General features: G+C 45.3%; 1 protein-coding gene across 1 annotated transcript in view; it reads right to left on the reverse strand.

Annotated features, from left to right (window-relative positions):
• The window catches only part of MYO16 (myosin XVI), a 442217-nt gene that overhangs the window by 214885 nt on the left and 205601 nt on the right, over positions 1–21731 (reverse strand). The window contains exon 16 of the mRNA XM_080798962.1: positions 2998–3109. Coding sequence (XP_080655088.1) covers positions 2998–3109 — 112 coding nt within the window. The remainder of the gene's footprint in view (positions 1–2997; positions 3110–21731) is intronic.

Below are 21731 nucleotides of genomic sequence, written 5' to 3' on the forward strand. Positions count from 1 at the left end.
TTAAAAAAAAAAAAAAAGGGAGAGGAAATGACTCTCTGACATAAACGGACAGTTTCTAGATAAATCTCGTCCTGAGACATGAATCACTGCGCCCTGATGGGTCGCACGCGTCTTCCCGGGGCTGATGCGGGGCCCCACGCCGAGGCTGCGACCCAAGAGGCCTCGGGCGCTGATGTCCGTCTCCCTGTGCTGTCCCATCCTAGCTAAACTGATGGTGTGATTATAGGACTTCTCACTTCTATCGGGAAATTCAGGAAGGCACGATACAAACATCTATGCCTAGATTAAAAAATGCTAATTGTTTTTTAAGGTATTTTAAGGAAAAGAGAAAGAAATGGGTGTTGGCAAGAGCTATCTTTGAGCAGAAGGGAGAAGGAAATAAGACACTGTCTGCTGCAGGAGGAGATCTGAGAATCTGGAACTCTGCATAAAGAAAGAAATCAGACCTTAAATTTGGATTATGGACAGTCATTTTGTGGCGACAATGAAAAATCAAGGAAAAATCAAGGAAAAATCAATGAAAAAATCAATGGAACCGAGAAACACTTCTCTAGAACAATCTTTTAGTATCATGACATTGAGAGTGACACCGGTTAAGTTCCATGCTGGGCAAGTGACATAATCTTTTAAATTCTCATTTCCCTAACCTGTAATTTTTGAAATAAAAAGCTGCGGCCTGTGGCAATTTACTAAGAGCAACTCGTACTTGCTTTATAAATATATAAGTGGGGTGATGTAGCTCTGACTCCCCTCTAGAATTTCTAGTTTTCACCACAAAGTATAACTCTATTATCTTCAAAATGAGAATGCTGACAGGGAGAGTCTCTAAGTAATGTTTAGGTCTAATACTCTAGGACTGTGGCATTACTTACAAACGGTTTTGGTACCCCGCCAATCTCAGGTTATGGTTTCAAATTTTCATCAGTTATGCTGCTTTGAATAACCGTTTCCTCCTCACACTCCCTGACAACGGCTCTCCCCCCTTTGTAACAAAGACAGTCACTCCTCAGTAGATTTTTCCAGCGCTCTGTGAGGCAGACACTCTAGGGCCAGGGTCAGGAAGAAGACTTTGTCGGGACCTCAAGGATCTGAGAGTTTAGCAGCGGAGACAGAGTAAGACCACCAGCCACACCACGAACCACAGCGTGCTGAATACTGTGCCCTGTGAGACGAGGGCTGCCACCCAGTGTCCGTGGCGAGCGAGTGACGGTCGCCGCCGTCCCACTGGACGCAGGTGGAAGCACTTGATGAGCAAGTCTTCTTCGAGGGCCTCCCCAGCCCAGAAATACCTTCTAGTCTTCCTGGACATGAGCCATCCCTCCGAAGGGCACTGAAATGTCCCCACAGCCATCAACCTCAAGCATCACAGCGAAAGGATTACCTTCGTGTCTTTTGTTAAAATGCACGTATTTCTTTTACCAGAAGGGTTGTTCGAGTCTCTTATTAGCTACCTTAGGGGAAAAGCATATTTTGGTGGCCCTGCCTTTGAGAATCAATCATGGATTTTTAAAGCCCTGTTTCCAGGCAACGGGTACTTTGGTAGAATGATTTCTTACCCGTCTCTATATCCCAGTTTCCTAGAAGGAAGCAGAAATTTTAGGCACAGAAGAAAGGGGAAAAAATAACAAAAAAGTACAACAGTTGCAAATGCAAGGACAGAAAAGTGCAAATGGGTGGGAGTCACTAAAAGACAGAAATGTGGAGATCGGATCATTAGAGAGAGTGAGAGGAAGAAAAAAGAAGATACCATATGATTGCACGGCCCTAGAACTCCCATCTCCGAATGGGGTGAGGGAGAAGTGCCCAGAGCTGTTTCATTTAGGGTGAGTCCCGATCTCCCCAGCCTTCCCACACCTTGCTGCCCCATGAGCTGTATCTATGTGGGCTAGGGAAAAATAAAAAATAAAAGCAAAGACCCAAATCCATCAACTGACTATAAGAGAAAGAAGATCTGTAAATCTATGGCTACATCTGGGTTGCTAAGCTACTGGCATTCCAAAGGTACCGGGAAAAGCCATTGTGGGAGGGGAAGAGAAATCTGAGGGGTGTTGAGGGGTCTCTGCGCTTAGCTCATTTCAGATCTCTGGCCCACCAGACCTATGCTGATTCATTAACCACTGACCTCATGAGGCTACTTCAATTTAAATTAATTAAAACTAAGAAAAATTAAAAATCCACGCCCATATTCGCACTTGCCACATTTTTTTTTAAAGATTTTATTTATTTGACAGACAGAAATCACAAGCAGGCAGAGAGGCAGGCAGAGAGTGAGGAAGAGAAACAGGCTCCCTGCTGAGCAGAGAGCCCGATGTGGGGCTCGATCCCAGGACCCTGAAATGATGACCTGAGCCGAAAGCAGAAGCTCTAACCCACTGAGCCACCCAGGCGCCCCGCACTCGCCACATTTTAAGTGCCTGCTCTAGCATGGACCTACCCAGATCCAGAACATTCCCCTGATTACAGAAACTTCTACTGCAGAGGAGGGGTTTAAACATTTCAAACCGCATTTTTCTACCTCACGATGCCTGCGGGTATTTGGTAATTCTTTAAGAGTAAAAAGCACATGTTATGTTGCGCAGAAAGATACCGTAATAAGTCATCAGTTTCCTTTTCAAAGCGATTCTTGGTCACCAACCGTTCCCTTAGATTCGCCAGTTTTCTCTGGAGTCGGTCACTGCGGGTTCGTTCACCTGTTTGCTCACACAGTTCATTTGGGGAAAGATCTCCTGGATCGCCCCCTCCAACAGAAATGCCCCTACTCTGGTCACTGTTTGTCCTCATGGGACCCGGGCCCCCGGGCACCGTGTTGTCGACCTCCCCCATGGGAACGAAAACTCTAGGAGGCAGACACTGTGAGGCTTATTCTGGGCCAAATCACGAGTATTCCCACCCATATCCGAAATATGATAGGGACTCGGTCAATGCTGTTGAATGAATAACTTCTGTATGTTAGTAGAAGGTGGGTTTTCTCAGTGGAATATTTACGGTGTGACTCACCAAGTGACTGAAGCCAATGACATTCAGGGCTTGTTTCAAAAGAGCGAATTTCTCCCTGTTCAGAGAAAGCTCTGCTGTTGAGACATCTTCTGGTCGGGTCTGGTTCAAATACCTGTGAGGACAGAAAGCAGACAGCCTTATGGCTTGGCCTGTGGTCAAGCTCTGGTGGTTGAAAGTCACTTCCGCCATCTTTGGTCTCCGGAATAATAGCAACCACCTGGACACCGCGTACCCTGTGTTGACAAGGCTTTGATACATAATAGCATATGATGTTTCAGGAAGGAAAAAAAAAAAGTTCTTGTTGTACCAGAACCTAATGACCCTGTCTCACTTGGTTCTCACCTGAGCTGTACCCTTCCTACCTAAAGGAGAAGGTCACAGAAGTTTTATGTAGTTCATGTAGGAATCTGCTGGGTCCTGTCCTATGCTTTGTAATTAATACTTTTATTAAAGATTTGTAGTTTAGAGTAATTTATTATTTCTTCTTGTCCATACCCCTTAATTATGCAATGGTTGATTAATCTGTTGATTTATTCGTCTCGTGCAACAATCACATGGGAATCACTTCCCAAGCACAGAGTACTAGCAGCTGAGGTCATAAGGACAAAGGCTTATCCCACAAATGTAGAGCAGGGAAGCTGGAGAGCAGAGACGGACGAGAGGGGTTTGTAGATACTGAGGGAGGGGACCAAACCCAGAGTGGGTGATGAGAAAAACCTGTGAGACAGGACAAGGCTTCCCTTCCAAGAGCAGACACTTGAATAAGAATTTTCCAAGCAAATCCAGGACGTAAGGGTGCCCCAGAAGACTCAGCAACGTATGCAAGGACACACGACCTTGACCATGCATGATGTACACAGAGACACCGGTATTTCAGCAAAACTGGAGCCTACAGTGAGAGAAGCCAGACTTGATGAGGCTGGAAATGTAGTCAGAGTTTCGTTTCTCTTGCAAAAGAGCTTCCGTTATGTCTTAGAAATGACGGGTAATCCCAAGGGTCTTGAAAAAAAGAAAGGGCAGGATCAGACTGGTGTGTGAAAAAGAGTATTCTGAAAGGCCAGTGAGAGATTACCTGGAACGGGCAGGGCTACTAAGGGCTGGGGGAGACAGTGAGGCCAGCAGTGGTTAAGAAAAGAAGAGGGACAGGGGTGTCATGGAGGCAGACCTGGCAGGATGAGGGACAGACTGGATGGAGACGAAGGAGAAGGAAGAGGATGGATTATGCTTTTCAAAATGACATCTTGGGGAACAGACTGCAGAGTGGGCTCGTTCAACCACAGCCTTTCCAGAAGGAGGGGTGCGTGGTTGAGAGAGAAATCTTCTCTTTGTATTAGCCATGTTGACTTTGAACTACTCGAGGAGTTCGAGTAGAATTCCAAAAAATAATTGGCTGGAAGGACCTGAAATTCAGAAAACCCTAGAAAACAAGATCTGGAAGTCATCAACGTGCAGATGACTAAACCCATGTGACCGGGTGAGCTCACCCCAAAACAGACGCTCAGGTTCTAAGGCTGAAGAAAGAACTGAATGTTCAGGAAGGGAGGAGGAACATCACAATAAGCCAGAGTCATCAAAACAAAAGGCTAACAGTTTTTTAAGACTGTTGGATGGGGACAGAAGAGAGACAACAGAAATAAGGAAATGTGTGGTGTTGTGGGGAGGACACGGATGGGGTTGGTGAGGAGCAGGTGGGGCTGTCAGCAGACGTCTCCTCCCTCCGTCCCAGCTCCCAAACCTACAAGTGACACAGCCAGCCTCTGGGGTGGGGACCAGGAGGGTCTTCGGAACAGTCACGTGCTGAGTTGGAAGCACACGGAGCCGGGATAAAAGGCTGACAGGAAGGGAGCTGTGGGGTTTCTGAGGAGCAGAATGTCACGAGGAGGGAAGAGGGGTACAGTGGAGGGTGTACCTTGCACTGCAGGAGGGACACGGCCTCTCGGACCTGCCGGGAAAGGTGACAAATGTGGTCCGGAGGTGGCCAGCATCTCAAAGCAGGTGCTCTGAGGCTGACGTGCTTCTAGGAGTCAGAAGTTGGATTATGAGTTGGGGGATGGGCAGCAATATAAGTGAGAACCTGGTCATGGCGGTCATTCTGCCTAAAACTGACCAAATTTTAGGGACTCAAAAGTCTTAAAGATAGGAAATCGCAACCTCTCTCAGTTCTCCTGCTTTCCACAGGAGTTTTCCCGACTCCCTGACACCATCTTTTCTTTCCCACTTACTTGCGGCCCATTGCCTCGGTCAGTATCCCATCAAGAGACGTCACCAAACCCCTTGCAAAGGACAAGGGGCTCCTGTGAACATCGCAGAGTCACACGGGCAAAATACCAGTTTCTTTCACAATAATAAAAAGTCCTCAGTTAAGAAGCCCTTAACTGATTGGCCATTTCGAACAGTTCAGCGTGCCCGTCCCCCATGTCTTGTGTCCTTATGGTAGAGAATTTCGCGCAGCTAAGACCTGTGGCATGCGGCCACGAGAACCGGCATCGTGGCTTCCATTACATTCCGGATGGAGGAAACCACGTGACATTAACCCTAGTGGTTGCAGACGGGGCTGTTAAGTATGCAATGGTCCAGGAGAAACCCACGCACAATCGAGATTTTCAGAGGGTAGTCTGCCTGATGGAGGAACGATGTTTGAAAATTGGCTGCATTTTCCTCTGTGGCCAGAAGACTTGTTGGCATGAAAATGACACCCCCCCCCCCAACAAATAGAACTCAATGTCTTCCATGTAAATTTAAACTTTCTCCCACTATTCAATGACGTTTAAAATGATCACTAGAAGTACGGTTCTTTGCTATCTGGAAAATTGCATCCTAAAATGGAAAGCTTAGTATCAGAAAAAAAAAAAAAAATTGTAAGTTTGTTTTTTGGAGACTGAAAGTACTCACTTTCCTTTTGACATTATTTATTAATGAAACCACACACAAGGACAGGGAAACACTTGAAAAATATGCCCAGAAGATATTACAACCAGGAATCTGGAGACTTGAAGTTAGGTCTGATTTGACCCTTACTGATGACATTTTAAGCCTTTATTTTCTTATCTGTAAAATGGAGTTTAAGTAGATTAAAAATGGACTAAAAAAGTCTCCACTTCTAGTTCACAATGGTTTTATGAGAATCAAATAAGATACAGTGTGGGGTATGGTTTCTACACTCCCACTGCAGGGAACATGGAGAGTAGGTTTCCTGGAAATAGCGTATCTCGTACATATGGGCAGCTTTTAGTCAGCGTGCTCTATCATTAATGAAGCTCTTAATCAAATAAGTAACTAATTCAAATCAAGGAACATTTTGAGAAACTGTAACAAATGTTATTAGCAGTATAGACAATTTTACACTATAAAATATGTTTTTCTGTTCTACAGATGAAATAGATGAAAGGAATAGATTGTGGTTCTCACTTCTTGGTGATTTTTTTTTGTGATAAATTAAGCAGAATGCAAGGTTAATGCCACATGTGCAATATTACCATGGTATTTCCAGATGTTTCTAACACTTGGAAAGAGCTCCCGACGATGGTGGGTTATGGGTGAACTGACACCCCTGGGGAAGCCGTACTCCACTGAACTCCTCCCATCATCTCAACACAGTGGCTGAGAACCACTAGAGATGAATTTGTGCAAGTGTTTCATCTGACTGTTTCCTACTTGTCACCTAACAATTAATGGTCCCACAATTCCCAGTACTAAAATCTAAGAACTCAATGTGTTTTACAGAGCCTCTTTTATGACTCAGAAGAATACACTTACTACTCAGATCTTTTTTTTTTTTTTTTAAATCCTGTCTTTCTAACTCATACGTAACTTGGAACAGTAATGTTTGGCAACACACACATATCAGAGTCCTGTGTCAGAAGCATCAGACATTATCATTTGTTAAACCAAGAATCTTTGCTATTTTGTTTTGACGAGCTTGGCAAATCAAGGGAATGTCCCAGATGAAACTTCTACCAGGGAGCAGAAGAGGAACATGTGGGTTGTATAATGTTAAAAACTATAGATGGATTAACCCTGTTCCACTAATTCTACTCAGTGGGAAAGGCAGTGGGTACTAATCATTCTCGACTGTATCTTTTATTTTTTTTTAAGATTTTATTTATTTATTTGACAGATAGAGATCACAAATAGGCAGAGAGGCAGGCAGAGAGAGAGAGGAGGAAGCAGGCTCCCTGCTAAGCAGAGAGCTGGATGCCAGGCTCGATCCCAGGACCCTGGGATCATGACCTGAGCAGAAGGCAGAGGCTTTAACCCACTGAGCCACCCAGCAGCCCCTTGACTGTATCTTTTAGAAGCACTGCTTCCATTCATCTTCACGTTGACCTTGAAGAAAAGACCTATCAGTGCACCCATGTAAGGTCTAAGGGAGCTGAAGTTTCTGGAATGCCTCCCAGCTGTAAGTGGTGACCAACACACACGGGGTCCAGAGCCCCCAGGGCTCCCGGAGCTCAGTTACAAGTTTCCTGCAGGAAAGACCAGCCCTAAGCTTGCACTGAGGGCCAGACTCAGAGTAGCTCCCAGCCCAGGGGAGCACCTGGGAAGTGCTGCTAGGCTCATGCTGCCTCTGTGTAGGGGTCTCTGCCCCTTTGGGGAGGCCTCCAGGGAACGGCCAGGCTGAAGCATCTTTGATGTTATAATGGAATTCAGGGGTGGTGAAAATCAAATCAAAGGAAAAGCCATTGCATTGGGTGGTGAGGTAAGGTAAGGAATTGTCACGTCTAGGTCAGAGAGACCCAAACATACATCTTAATCCCAAATTCACACCGCACTACTAAGACAGGCTTAGCATGAGTGAGTAAAATCCCAAGGATTCAATTGCTACAAACAATAGTCTGACCAAAGGCAATATGTAAATTTAGGCTACATTAATGCTAAATCTACAGAGACTGCCATTGTCATCAGCCCATCATCATAAATAGTAATTTTTCATTAAAATTTGCTACATAATAGGGTTTTTACATAAATCCAAATTTGTGATGAGAACCTAGAAGGAAGCGTGTTTCAGTGCAACGTCAGAAAGTATTTTCTAATAAACAAACTTCCTAGACAGCCGTGCACTGCCTCTGAGGTCGTAAGATCCCTGCCGTTAGGAGGTCAGTCGAGGCTCTGTACCTATCTCACTGGGTTTGCTGAACAAGAAATTCAAGGATCGGAGTTAGGTTGTGTTAGACGACCTTTATTGCTGCTGCATGGCAATATTCATGCTCTAAGCTACGTCACTGTAGTAAGACATTGTGTCACTTTGCACCAAGAAACGCCCAAATGTGTGATTCAACTCTTTCTGCTTCTACTACGGGCATGCCGTGCAGACACACACGTGCCTGGGCCTAAGCCGTATTTAACTTGACTTCATGAAACGTCATTAGTACATATTAAATCTCTGTAGTCATAACAACACATTCGCTCTCAATCAGACCACGGATAACGCTGTTTACAGCCTATCAAGAAGCAAATAATCTTCACTGAAGTAAATCAAATGAGCCACAGGTTTGTTTCAATACGAATCTTGACTGAGTGTAACTTCATGCTGGTTCCTCTGGTCAACGGTGGATGGAAAATGTGGCATGAGATATCCAATGAGGAAGATGAGTATATCCTTGTGTTTATCATGAGCTTAAATGTGGATTATTTATAAATCCATTGTCTGTGAAACAGACATTAGGAGGTCAATTCTATCCAAAGGTAGAAAATAAAGTTCTATGGCGGGAAAGCTATGTCCATCCTGATTTCTGGACACAGTAGAAATATTCCAGGAACAGATCCAAGTCCCCACCTTATTCTGAAGACGCCCTGGAGATCGTGCTGTTCTTCCTCCAAAAAGGTCAGTCTTGACTAAAAGCTCTTAGGTTTCGTTAACACAGAAGAACAAAAACACTGGAAATTAGGGAGTCCAATTTTGTAGAAGTTTTGACAACACTGCTATCAACTCTATAAAGTTATATTTTTAAAGAGTGAAGATTCTCGATGGTAAGTGTTGGCTGAATTGGTCACCAAAAGGAGATTTGCTAGATATTACTTCTCAGCCGACCTTGTCTCAACCGGTTCCTAATGTCCCTGTTCATTTCTTCTCTCCAAATACTGAGCATGGTCAATCCCTCTTGAGGCAAATTCTAGGAAAAGTAACTTTCTAGGTTCCTAAATGGATAAAACACTCCAAAGTCCTAATTGATGTGAAATGCGTCACTTAATAATGTTTCCACTAAACTGGTATTTAAAAACAGGGGCAAACCCATAGGCTTGGGATAGAAAACCAACCAGCCCCAGGCTTTGCCTTCACAGAGCTCAGCATCCAGACCCCAGCACCGTCGCGCGTTCCCTAACTCTAATGACGGACGTGTGGTTTTACTGTCCCTTGGATAACTCTGAATCATGAAGCTGTGCTATTGTCTCTCTCTCTCCATGGGTGATTTCAAAAAGTTTCCGGAAACCAAAGTGGAAAGGCAGAGGGCGAGGCGGCTGACGGGGGTATGTTCCTTCTCCTCCTCCTCCTTCTTCTTCTTTTTGTTCCATGTTCTCCAATTTTCCAAGAATCAATGACTATTATGTATCACCAGGAAAAGAAAAATGTCTACACAACTATGAATTTCAGTGTGCTGTGTGTCTCAGCAACTTGTTTCATTTTATTGCTGAGCAGCGTTCCCCAGTCGGAAGGTACCCCAGTTTGTCCCACCATGTGGGCACGGGAGGAACATTTAGGTTGCTTCTACTTTGGGACTAGTATGAATAAAGCTGCCACGAGCATTCGCACGCAGGTCTGTGGGTCAATGGAAGTCTTTGTTTTTCGAGGACAAATGCCGAGGAGTGCAAGAGCTCGGTCATACGGCAGCTTTGCCTTTGTATTTCTATAGAAAACGGTCGATGGCATCCCCCTGACATGAGGGCTGGGAATTCGAGGTAGCGGCGAAATGATCTGACTATCAAATACAAACAATAACTGTTTGTAAAAAAAGCTCTACCGTGGAATTTCAAGGGCCTGTGTCCCCTCCGGGTGCCAGCGGTCCCTGTCTCCCAGCGGTCCCAGGAACATTAAAATAACAGACAACTAGCAAACGAATGCATTCTGGGGACGTGAGGGACAGCACAGTGAATATGGCCAACATATCTGCAAAACGTCACGGTTGCTAAGACACTAGATGCTCATTGTTCTCACCGTAAAAAAGAAATAATAATTATGTGACAGGAGAGCGGTATGACAACAAACTAACACGTCATATACCTTCAACTTAGCCCGGTGTTCTATGTCCATTACATCCCGACATAAAATTAATTAAAGAACAAACAAAAATCAGCTTTCCTGCCTGTGCTCGCTGGGCAGCACCATTCACAGACCCAAACCAACCCCATGCCCAGGACACACTGGGAACCAAGGCTCGAACACAAAGAAAAGACATTACTAATTAAAGCCTCGTGCGTGGCCCATTCACCAAGTCAGACGCTCACAGACTATAAACATGACGCATCTCGCAGGGTTCTGCCTGCCCCTCATAAATACAGAAGAACAATGTCTTCTCTATTGTGGGTAAAGCTGCCTTCTACTTGGGGATGTTTAATATGTAAACAGAAACCAGATAAGGCAAAAGCGAACAGTTGGCATCAACACAGAGAGCACTGTTTACGAGTTTACTGAGGAAGGTGGTTAACTGCCCCACTCCCTGCCCAGCCACCCCCACCTTGCCCCTAAAAAGGAAATTCTTTTCTTTATTGTTTTTAAACTCTCTGGGAAGTATTAACGCATTTTAAATCCCCCCAACGGGATATGAATAAGGTTTTTATTATCCACAGGTTTGGATACATAAATCTCCACCAATGAAAATATTAATATATTAGCTGCAAACTATTTTGTTTGGAAAGAGGAAAACCCTGCCATGGTCTTCAGGAAAAAACCAGAATCCATTTAATAAATTATGCATTCAGAAAGACTTTGGGTCTTGTGACATTCCCAGAATAGTTTGACCATATTTTTTTCATCAGTCAGAATATTTCTTCAAAACATCTGGCGAAACAAATTCTAAACTCTTACCATCCTTCAAACAGGGAGTGCTTACGGTCAGCTAACTGGTTTCCAAGAGCTGGGAGAGGAGGTCCAAGGACGCGGTGGGTGCGTCTTAGCACAAAGACCTAGGGCCAGTGTCTGGGGGGCCCGAACCCCAGTCTGCAACCAGGCCCCGAGCCCTGTGTCCAGCATGGCGACCCCCCTTCTCCCAGAGGAAGGGATCCCTTCCCTTTCTTTTCACAGACGTACGCCCAGAGAACGATCAACATTTCAACGAGTGCAATGGGGAGGGAGAGAGGTTTTTGCTCAGAATGTGTGGCTTGGTCTGGCCGCCATGCACCTGTCTAGGAAGCCACGGTCAGAGGGGCTGTATTTGCAGGGGTGAAGGAGGAGCTCACAGTAGCTCATCCCGAGTCACCCCGAGCCCGGCCCAGCTCTGCGCACGGGGAGAGACGGTACGTAGATAGAGATAAATACATAAATATCCCCCGGGCAAGGTTGAACAGGTAGTGAAATCCTCCCGGGGAAGATGGTTATGAAACGTTGTGCAAGGTCATGTTCCTAACGCTGTTGTGAAGGGTGGACTTCATCACCCCCTGAGGTTTAAATCCTGTGGTTAGCACCTGCACCGGAACCCCTGCAGTAGGTAAGCACAACGGGCATTGCGATGTAGACCCAGAACCATCTACCACCGTGTACATCTGGGCAGCGCGCCTCGTCCTGCCCTCCTCTGGGACCGCCCGTGGGCTCAGGACCTCGCCCCAAGTGTCTCGGCAGGGCTCACTCAGTCGTCCTAAAAGGGACTTCTACTTTCGTGTCAAACGACGGATTTCTAGGACGCGCAGGACTTCACTCCCTCAGTCTGACGGGTGAGAACGGTCCCAGCAGCCACACTTGCGTCTCCTCCGACACCGCGTGAGGGGCCCTGAGCGGCTCCGTTCTGCACGTGCCGAGAACCCGAGGGGACCTTCCCGCAGGTTCCCCGCAGCTCAGCGGACTCAGCAGCTCAGCGGAGAACCAGGGCCTGTTCAGTCTCCCCCAGGGCGTGGCAGGAGCCGGGTCTCCGGAAACCCGTTCCTGCCCACCTCCAAACTAGTCTCTGTGACATTTTCTTTTCAGAATGTAGATCTAGTGAACTCACTTCCCAGGTCCTAAACCCTTTGATCCTAACTGCCCGGTGTGGCTCATCACAGCCCCGCACAACCAGGGGCCATGCGTTCTGTCCCTCTAGCCTCTCCGTGTCCTCCGAGCTCGTGGCGCACAGAACTCCCCTTGGTCCCCCAGACAGACCTCACTCTCATCCACCTCTGAGCCCTCACTCACCTCGCTTTCTCCGCTGGGAGCATAACCCACACATACCCAAGCCCCACGGAATATTCTGGGTAAGTTCCACTGTTCTCTGCAGCCCACTTTCTCTGGGATGTCCTCTGCACGAACTCCCCCAAGCAGTGCATTTCCTCCGCAACAGTATTTTATCGACTCGATGCAAATTGCCTGGCCACGATCCCCAGGAAAAAGCAAGGCCAGCCTTGACAGGTAGGTGTCATTCTGGAGTGAAGAAAATGAGCGTGTGTGTGCACAAGCCTCTGTCAGATTAATCTTCCCCAGACGTACCGCCCTCATGTCCGTGTTCGACTCATAAACATTTCGCCTACATCATAAATTCTCTTCCATGTTTTCTGAGACGCTCCCCAACACGGGCAACTCTCTTCCCCATCAGACCATTCTTAGTTTGCTGTATTTTGCACACACTGTCCTCCCCTCTCCCCACTGCACTTGGCCACCATGTGATTCAGCATGGACCTACCCTGCTCTTTGCCACTTTCTCACCAGGATTCTCTCCTGACCAGCCAGACCCAGGGACCAGGCCAGACGCAGGTCCCCTGTCCAGCCTGTGGCATGCAGATCCGAGGACTTCTTAGCCACCATAACCGTGGGAGCCAATTCTGTATACGCACACGTACTTTTATATCTGTGTCTGTGTATCTCTATCCCTCCTATCGGTTTCCTCTCGAGAATCCTGACCACTCCACTCTCCTTCCTTCACTTCATCCTTTCACACGTTAAAATATTTACTGTTCTTATTCGATATATAGACATTCAATGTAACCCATGTGATTGTTCTTGGAAAGAGAGCATGTCTTCCAGTCTCTCATGGATTCCCACACAATCGAAGCCATTACTGAGCGTGCGGCAGGTTTTATAAACACGGAAAAGCTGCCACACGCATCTCAAAGTTTCCGTATGCACCTGGTCAGTTCCATGGAGAGCTGGGAGGTTCTCAACAGACCTGGAAGGTGTCAAGTGTGGCTGGTCGGTTTGGAAGTACTCAGCACAAGCTCTACTCGTTCAAAGACTGGCGAAAGTAAATCAGAGATCAATGTCATAAAAATCAGTCATTCTTTGGCAAAGTAAACCATAACCCATAAATACTACAGTGAGGACCTCAGTGAGGACAGGTTAGTATGAGGAACAAACATGCGGTGACTTATCAGGGGTATAAACCTGCCCTATGTCTTTGCAGAAGTCGTAGGAAAGAAGCAGGACAATATGGAAGGGAGACAGGAGTGAGGACATAATAAAACAGCTTTAAAAAATAAATATGAATAGTTCACTTGATTAGTTTCATGGCCTTTCCTGAGAAGATAATTAGTCAGATGGTAAACTGAACCTTCAGCAAAACCTCGGCGTGTCCACACCCTCTGCAAAGACACACACCCTGGGAACAAAAGTTCAAGGCCCAGCATCCTGACAGCACCCAAAATTATGCAAAAATGTGTCCATCATGTGAATAAGAAACATCAGCACCTCCATTTCAACAAATGGTGATTTTTATAGAGAACTTGAGAGGAGTAAAATAAAAATGTACTATATGATTTTTAAAAGATTTTAAAAATAAATTAAGGAGGGGCGCCTGGGTGGCTCAGTGGGTTAAAGCCTCTGCCTTCGGCTCAGGTCACGATCCCAGGGTCCTGGGATCGAGCCCCGCATCAGGCTCTCTGCTCGGCGGGGAGCCTGCTTCCTCTCTCTCTCTGCCTGCCTCTCTGTGATCTCCATCTGTCAAATAAGTAAATAAAATCTTTGAAAAAAATTAATTAATTAATTAAGGAAAATCTCCCTGCAACCCCAAGTAATGTAGATTGTCCCTCATCAAGTAATCTGGCCCAAGACCAGGTGTCCGGCGAGATGATGTCAGAAATGGAGCCTAAGAACTGGTTATTTCAGTTCATAAATTAAATACTTTATTTCTTCTTTTGCTAAATATCAGCTCTCATTTAAAACCGGAATAAAATGATTATGTTAGCACATACAAAAACACTTCTTTGCCCATAATTGATCTGAATAAAATCAAGAAGAAAGAGCTGGAACGTGTAGACTCTAGGCCAAGGCTGTCTCTCTGCTGCACCTCTTTTCGCTCCCATTTCTTAATAATTTCCAATAAGTAGGGCCACGGACTTGCCGCTGTCGTTCTGCATACACTACCCATGTTCAATAAAATTATCTGTCATACAGGGCTGCCTGCGAGGCTCAGTCAGTCAAGCAGCCAACTCTTGGTTTTGACTGGGGTCATGATCTCGGATGGGGTCAAGCCCTCCCATCGGGCTGCACACTCAGCGGGGAGTCTGCTTGCAATTCTCTCTCTCCCTCTGCCCCTCCCCCAACTTGTGCTTGCTCACATGCTCTCCCTCTCTCTAAAATAAATGTATAAATCCTTAGGAAAACTCAGAACACAGGGCTCCTGAGTTAACCTCTAACTTCTGATTTCAGCTCAGGTCATGATCTCGGGGTCATGAGATCAAGCCCTGCATCAGGCTCTGTGCTGGGAGTAGACCTGCTTGAGATTCTCTCTGTCCCTCTCTCTCCGACCCTCCCTGCTCGCCCACCCCACCCGCCTGTGTGCATGCACTCTCTCTCTCTCAGAAAAATTATATTATCATACAAAATGGTCATCCATAGGTGATAGTACAATGCAGAATTTTTAAAAATAGAGCAGAAGTGATCTGAAAGAGAAGGGAAGGAAGTCATTAACACGCAGAGTAAGCTCTGCTGCTCCTTGGTTTGGTTCTGACCTTTGAACTACTCCAGGATCCACACCTCCACGCTGAAGTTAAGCTACTTACAATAACAAGGAAACACTTCTCAGGAAATAACTTATGCCGTGCAAATAACAGGTTAATCCTACAAGCAGTCCCTGGATCGCACCGCACTGTGTTTTGAGGTCAAAACGCTTCCACATAAAAGAACATTTGCCGAAAAGACCCCAAGCGTGTCGCCTAAAAGTCATGACAGCTTGACATTTTAAAAAACTATCCAAAAGTCAAAAAAATCTGAAAACGGATTAAAATCTGAACGATGTGCTTTTGCTCCAAATTCGATTCTAACTGTGAGAAGTTCATAGGAGAAATGCACGTAAGTTGCCCGAGGGTATTAGAAAGTAATTGCTTATCTAGGAAAGTACTAAACCGATAAAAGACTAGTTTTTCCCAAGGTAGACCAGCAGGCATCACTCTTCTGGGCTTAATGTGCTCGTCAGCCCTGAGAGGTAGTGCTCCACCTTCACTTTCCTTCCCACCCAGAGACAGGGAAGGGACATTCCCGCCTGGCAGGATCAGGCCACCCTTTCACCAACATTGCTACCATTATGACAACATTATTCTGCACAGAAATATCTTCCTAGCTTTCCTAAGCCAATTACACTTACTAGAAATGTTCATGAAATAAAATTATAAGGATAAATATGGTGAAGCTCAGAGGCATCTTCATTGTCAAAAAAATAAATAATTTAATGAACTTAAGTGGATTTTTTTTTGGGGGGGGGGATGGTGCTGTGGGTTCCCCGGACTTCACGGAAATCCCTCTGGTAGCTTCTTTCACCCAAGCTGCAGCTTCTGGGGACTCTGGTATTCACATCTACGGCATGAAACACTTCAAAGAGTTAACCCTGAACCTCAACTTGGGTGAAAATAAAAGCTCCTTAAATTAGAAAGATTAAAACCATTAGGTATTTCCTTCTGATTTGTTAGGGAATCCCAAGCTCAGAACTAAATAATACAAACAAATGATCAAGTTAAAAACTACAGTCATGGGACACCCGGGGGGCTCCGTTAGTTATGCTGCAGCCTTCAGCTCAGGCCATGATCCCAGAGTCCTGGAATAGAGTCCCGCTTCGGCTCCTTGCTCGGCAGGGAGCCTGCTTCTCTCTCTGCCTCTGCCTGCCTCTCTGCCTGCTTGTGTGTGCTCACACTCTCTCTCTCTCTCTCTCTCTGATAAATAAATAAATAAAATCTTAAAACAAAACAAAACAAAACAAAACACAGTCCTCATTATAAAAAAAAGTAATGCTCGCACCCTATTTCCTCTTCCTTTCTGGCTCAGGCTTATGATGATCTCAGGAAACTGGGGTAAGTTTTATTTCGGAGGGGCTGAGGGCTGGCCCCTTGCCTGTCCTCTCCTGGGCGTGGTGTTTTCACTGGGAGCACTGGCGTAGGCAGGAGCTCGGTGGGGTCACAGGGGAGGGAACAGAGACCCAGAGCAGGCCTAGCCCAGAGAAAGAAAGGCAGCCAGGATTACACTGGATCCTGGGCTGGGCTTTCTGTTGGTTACCTGGGCTCAGAGTTCATGCTGCTGGAATCCTAACACTGGCCACTCCAAATACCCTTTTCCATTGCCTCGGATTTCCCTTTTCGCATAGAAAATCTCTTCCTGCTCAAACTGAAAATATCTACTGAATGGAATCAATCACACATCTTAGCCAAAGAAAAAAACAAGACCCATTTTATTAATTTTTCTTTTTACAAGATCCCTTTTAAAATGTCAGATAATGTAGGGCACTTAGAAGGTGCCCATTCTTGTTGGTAAAGCAGATACTGAAGGAAACACTGTAGCAATTAGCATTTGCCAGGTGAGGGGCCAAGAATACAGTGTTCGTGTTTGAACCACCGGGACTCACAAACATGTTTCCGTATTTTTCCTCTTTGGGGCCGGAATATTCATTTCTTTCGTTGGATGAACGTTCTTTTTTTTTTTTTTTTAATTTATTTATTTGACAGACAGAGATCACAAGTAGGCAGAGAGGCAGGCAGAGAGAGGAGGGGAAGCAGGCTCCCCACTGAGCTGAGAGCCCAATGTGGGACTCGATCCCAGGACCCTGGGATCATGACCTGAGCCGAAGGCAGAGGCTTTAACCCACTGAGCCACCCAGGCACCCCTGGATGAACATTCTTATCCTCATAGCAAATAAAGCAAGTGTCCTTCGTTGATCAATTCCTTCACTGTATCTCAAAATGCTTAATTTAATGCCAACCGTGCTTCCCCACACGGGCCCCAGGCCTCAATAAAGCAGGGTTCCCACCCTCTCGTTACTCATGAATAGGGAAGCTTTTAAACAAAAATATAGACTCCGAAAATAGTTCTAAGAGACGTGACCATGTCACACTAGGTCCACACTGAGTGACTCGCAGAAGCTGTGTAAAGACAGATTTGAACAAACTGTATGTTCATGATAGAAGGCATGTAAAGTTTTTGTTTGTTTGTTTGTTTTTTGTTTCCTTTTTTTAATCAACTGCTAATATAAGATAGGGAGGTTTCACTCAGAAATACTGAGTTTCTACATGTGGCAAGAATTGTGATCACTGAGGGTTCAAAGACGAATGAGACACAGTATTTATTCCAGAGAAGACAGACATGTTAAGACAAAATTATAGTAATATGAGAACTCACTCTATTATATATTACATAGAATACTAATATATATTATAACGCCGAATATCTAATTATTAATTCTGAGAAAGCAAACTAATATTTTAAAAGGTCTTTTTTTTTTTTTAATACTAAAATGCCAGTGCCTGTTTCAACCAACTGGCTTCATCAGGAACCCTAGACATGCATTTCAATGACTCATAGAAAAACGTGTTAACAATTCTGTAAGTGCACACACTCTCATCAGCATATTGTCTAAGAGGCTTTGCGATCTGGGGGATTCTTCAAACATCACACAAATCCCTGTCTAAGGGAGGTGAACTCAGAAGTAATGCAGATACTTAGAGGAAATGCGCCTGTAATGATAATGACGGCATGCAAGACAGAGAAATGATAATCAAATAACAGAGTTACTGTTTGAAACAATAAATTAGAATTAAAAACCCAATCTCCAATCAATAAAGTGCCTTCCACAAAAGGCAGACCCACTGGGCTCTCCGGGGTTCTGGGGAGGTACAGAACTGGGCCAAGCAGAAACTCAAAACATGGTGGATTCAGGCCAATTAAGTCATAAAATAGATGGTCGTCAGTATGCATAATGAAACCGACTTCTAGATCTTTCAAAATATTCATAGTTAATGAAACAAAATTAATTTTCTTTGCAACCAGGAGGGGAATGTGCTTGTAGCACCCAAAGTAGTAAAACACGACAATGTCAAATCCGAATTAATTTGAACTTCCTTTGCTGCAGTGAGCTTTTCCTACTGATACCAGAAGGAGAGGACATTTGTCTCCATGAATCAATGTTGGGAGAACGTTCTTTAAGAAGACAAAAGAACAAATGGTCACGGATGTCTGTCTCCTGGCCCTTTCCTGCATGTTCGTAGCTCATCTTTTCAAGGTCATTATATCACACCGGGCAGGACGCTTCTCCCCTGGACTCTTTCTGAACAGGGGGGGACAGGGAGCAGGGATTCAAGGAGAGAGCGTGGTTTCAGTCCATTCCTGGGTCTGACCCCCTGTGCCGACTCCCAGTGACCTCCCCTGCCTGGCTGCTTCTTACTGGAAATGGGCTTCCTGCCGCAGAGCCCGCTGGAGCCGTTCACCGAGAACCATCAGCAGGCTTGTCCAGCCAGAGCTTCTTTTCCCGGGATACTAAGTGCTTCCAGCCCACTGTCCCCATTCCAGAAATGTGACGGCAGGTGGCCCAAGTTTAGCCAAACACACGACGAGGAAACTTTCTTCCGAACGTCAAGTCGAAGCAGTCTACTGGGCCGTCCAGGCCCCACCCCCGGGGTTTATTTTACACTTAAGGGATCCCCTGTGAAGAGCGACTCAGTGCGCTATCAGAATCTTGTCACCTCAACTCTCCGGTCACCTGTAGCTGTCCCCTGCTGCTCACAGGGTTTGAGATCTCTTTTTATTATTAATTTATTTTGCAGAGGCTATCAGCTGGCAGTAAAGTCATGGTGAGGGTTTATAGGTACAAGTGTGGGCTGTTCTAAGAAGCTAATGCATTTGGTGTAAGAGACAATTGAGAATTAAAATCAGTCATCATTGCCTGATGTTCTGTGTACCAGGAAATATTCAAACAGGTGAGATATTGCGGGTATGCCTAGGACAAACCATTTTGAACCTGGCTATCCCTCCCTCTCTCTCTCACACACACACACACACATTGCACACACATTGCACATACATTGCGCACACACTATACTACGCATGACCCAACAGGTCATCAACAATAGCATGGTGTTACGATGTGTAATTATCACCCAGTACCTTCCATGGATGCTGACATCCTGGGTGTATTATTCCAGATAAGTGGGTTAGATTAAGCTAATCTATCTAAAAGCTAAGGCTCTAGATTAGCTCTCCAGTAATATTCCCCAAGTAAATACAGGAGTGTTTAGGACTTGTCACAATATCTAGCTGTAACCAGACTTAGCAACAACCTTGTGCCGAGTGGACGTAGAGATGCTTAACTAGGCACACGTGCACACACATGCGCGTGTACACACACTCCAATGGGATCTCATCTACAAAGACAGGCAGCTGATGTACCTCAAAATAGCCCAAGACCACTATTGACTCTGGATTTATAGTGAAGAGAAACAGAATCTCTTCGTTTCTTTAATCAGGAAATGTATCATTTGCGAAGATGACGACCTTGCTTCGTAAACTCGTGGGACCACATGGACCACGCCTTTCAAAGGGATTGCTGAATCCCACTGTGTAAGGAACAGTCCCCAGGCCATCCAGAGTGGGGGACTGTGATCTAAGTCTCCCGGTTAGTGGGAACTCTGATGTACTCTATTAACCAAAGGGCGAAGGTCCCCCTGGGGGAAGGAGGACACCTTGCTGGCCCTAGAAACTGCATAAAGCCAGACGGTCACAAGGCTCTTAGCTCAGCGGGAGAAACACCATACAGTAGCAGCCTACAGATAGACAGGCCACAAGGAAATTTATCTGGGAGGATTCTGGGTGGACAAATGTCTCCCCTCAGAGAAATCATAATCATAGCCAGCCTTCCTTTGGTTTTAGAGGGTTAAATTTAGACTCCAGGGGTCCTTAGGATATTTTAACTAAAGAATTAACATAAAAATGGTCCCATAAAAATGGACCAGGAGGCTGGTCAGACTCCTGGAACATTTCACCAAAGCAGAAGGAGGACAAATGTCTGCATAAGGCTAACCCTCCATTCAGGCTACTCAAGATTGTCCCCGCCTGGCCACTGCAGGACACCAAATCACACCCCAAAGGACAAAGACACAGAGAAATAATCCCCTTTGGGCAGACATAATAAATGGCACTAGTAGAATCTCGAATCCTTCAGATAATGCAATGACTGGTTCTGTACGGTATAATGAGCCTGATTAAAACAACGAAAAGGACTGGAAATACGATATGAGATGAGAACAAGGAATAATATTTAAGAAAAAACAGATGTGAAAAAGAACAAAGAACTCTTAGAAATGGAAAAAAGATCATTGAAATGACAATGCAATGCATGCGTTAAACATCACATTCATCACGGCTCAAAAACGGGTTAGTAAACTATAAGAAAGCAGGAGAGAAATCGTCCAGAATGAACCACCGAGAGACTGAGATGGAAAATATAAAAGAGAAACTGGGAGAGGAAACAGAGAAGGGACAGCAGGCATCAAAATGAGTTCCAGAAAAAAAGAAAAGGGGACAAAAAAAAAAAAAAAGAGGAAGAGGGAACATTCGCAGGGATCTGGCCACTAATTTTTCAAATTTCAAATAGTTTTTCAAGTTTGGTAAAATAAATGCATCTGATGATTTACAAGTGAAAGTCTCAAATAGAATAAATGAAATGAAATTCATATCCATAATCACTGCAGCAAAACTAGAAATCTAGACACACACGCGCACATGGGCTCCCACATACGCCAGTGCATATTGATTTATCCATTTTATCCCGTGACTCCTATGTGCTACTGATGGTGCCAAGGTCTAGGGCATCAAGCTGAGTAGGTCATGGTCTCCAGTCCTCGGGTACTGGCTTTCTGAATGGAGACAGCCCTGCACGGAAACACCACCTGGGGCATGAGGAATCCCATAGCATCTGCAGGGGCGAAGACGGGAAGGTTACCTCCCGGTGACAGAAGGCAGAAGGACAGAAGCAGACCTCAGGGACAGCTTCAAAGGACTCTCAGAGCAATGGATGTCTGGAACGGAAAGGTCTTCTAGGTGGAGGAGAATCCATGCAAAAGGAAGGCTGTGAAAGCGTTCATTCATTCATTCTTCTACTCATTGAATGTGTTTGAGCAGATTCATGACATGTGCTCTTACTGGAGCACAGAAGACTGGGTGGGAACAGGTCGCAGGCTGGCTTGGACCGGAGAAGCCAGACATATGGATACATCATTTCTATAGGCAGGCTGAATGCCTGAGAACGATGGCTTTAGGCTTTAGAATTTTTTCCACCATGAAAACTCTGAATCTCAGTAATTCCAGTACATAAAACAGGTAAAACAGTGAGGCGCTGGGAGCCAGAAATCCCTACTCTCAATGA

Source organism: Martes martes (genome assembly GCF_963455335.1).
Source record: "Martes martes genome assembly, chromosome: 3".
In the NCBI taxonomy this organism is placed as follows: Eukaryota; Metazoa; Chordata; class Mammalia; order Carnivora; family Mustelidae; genus Martes; species Martes martes.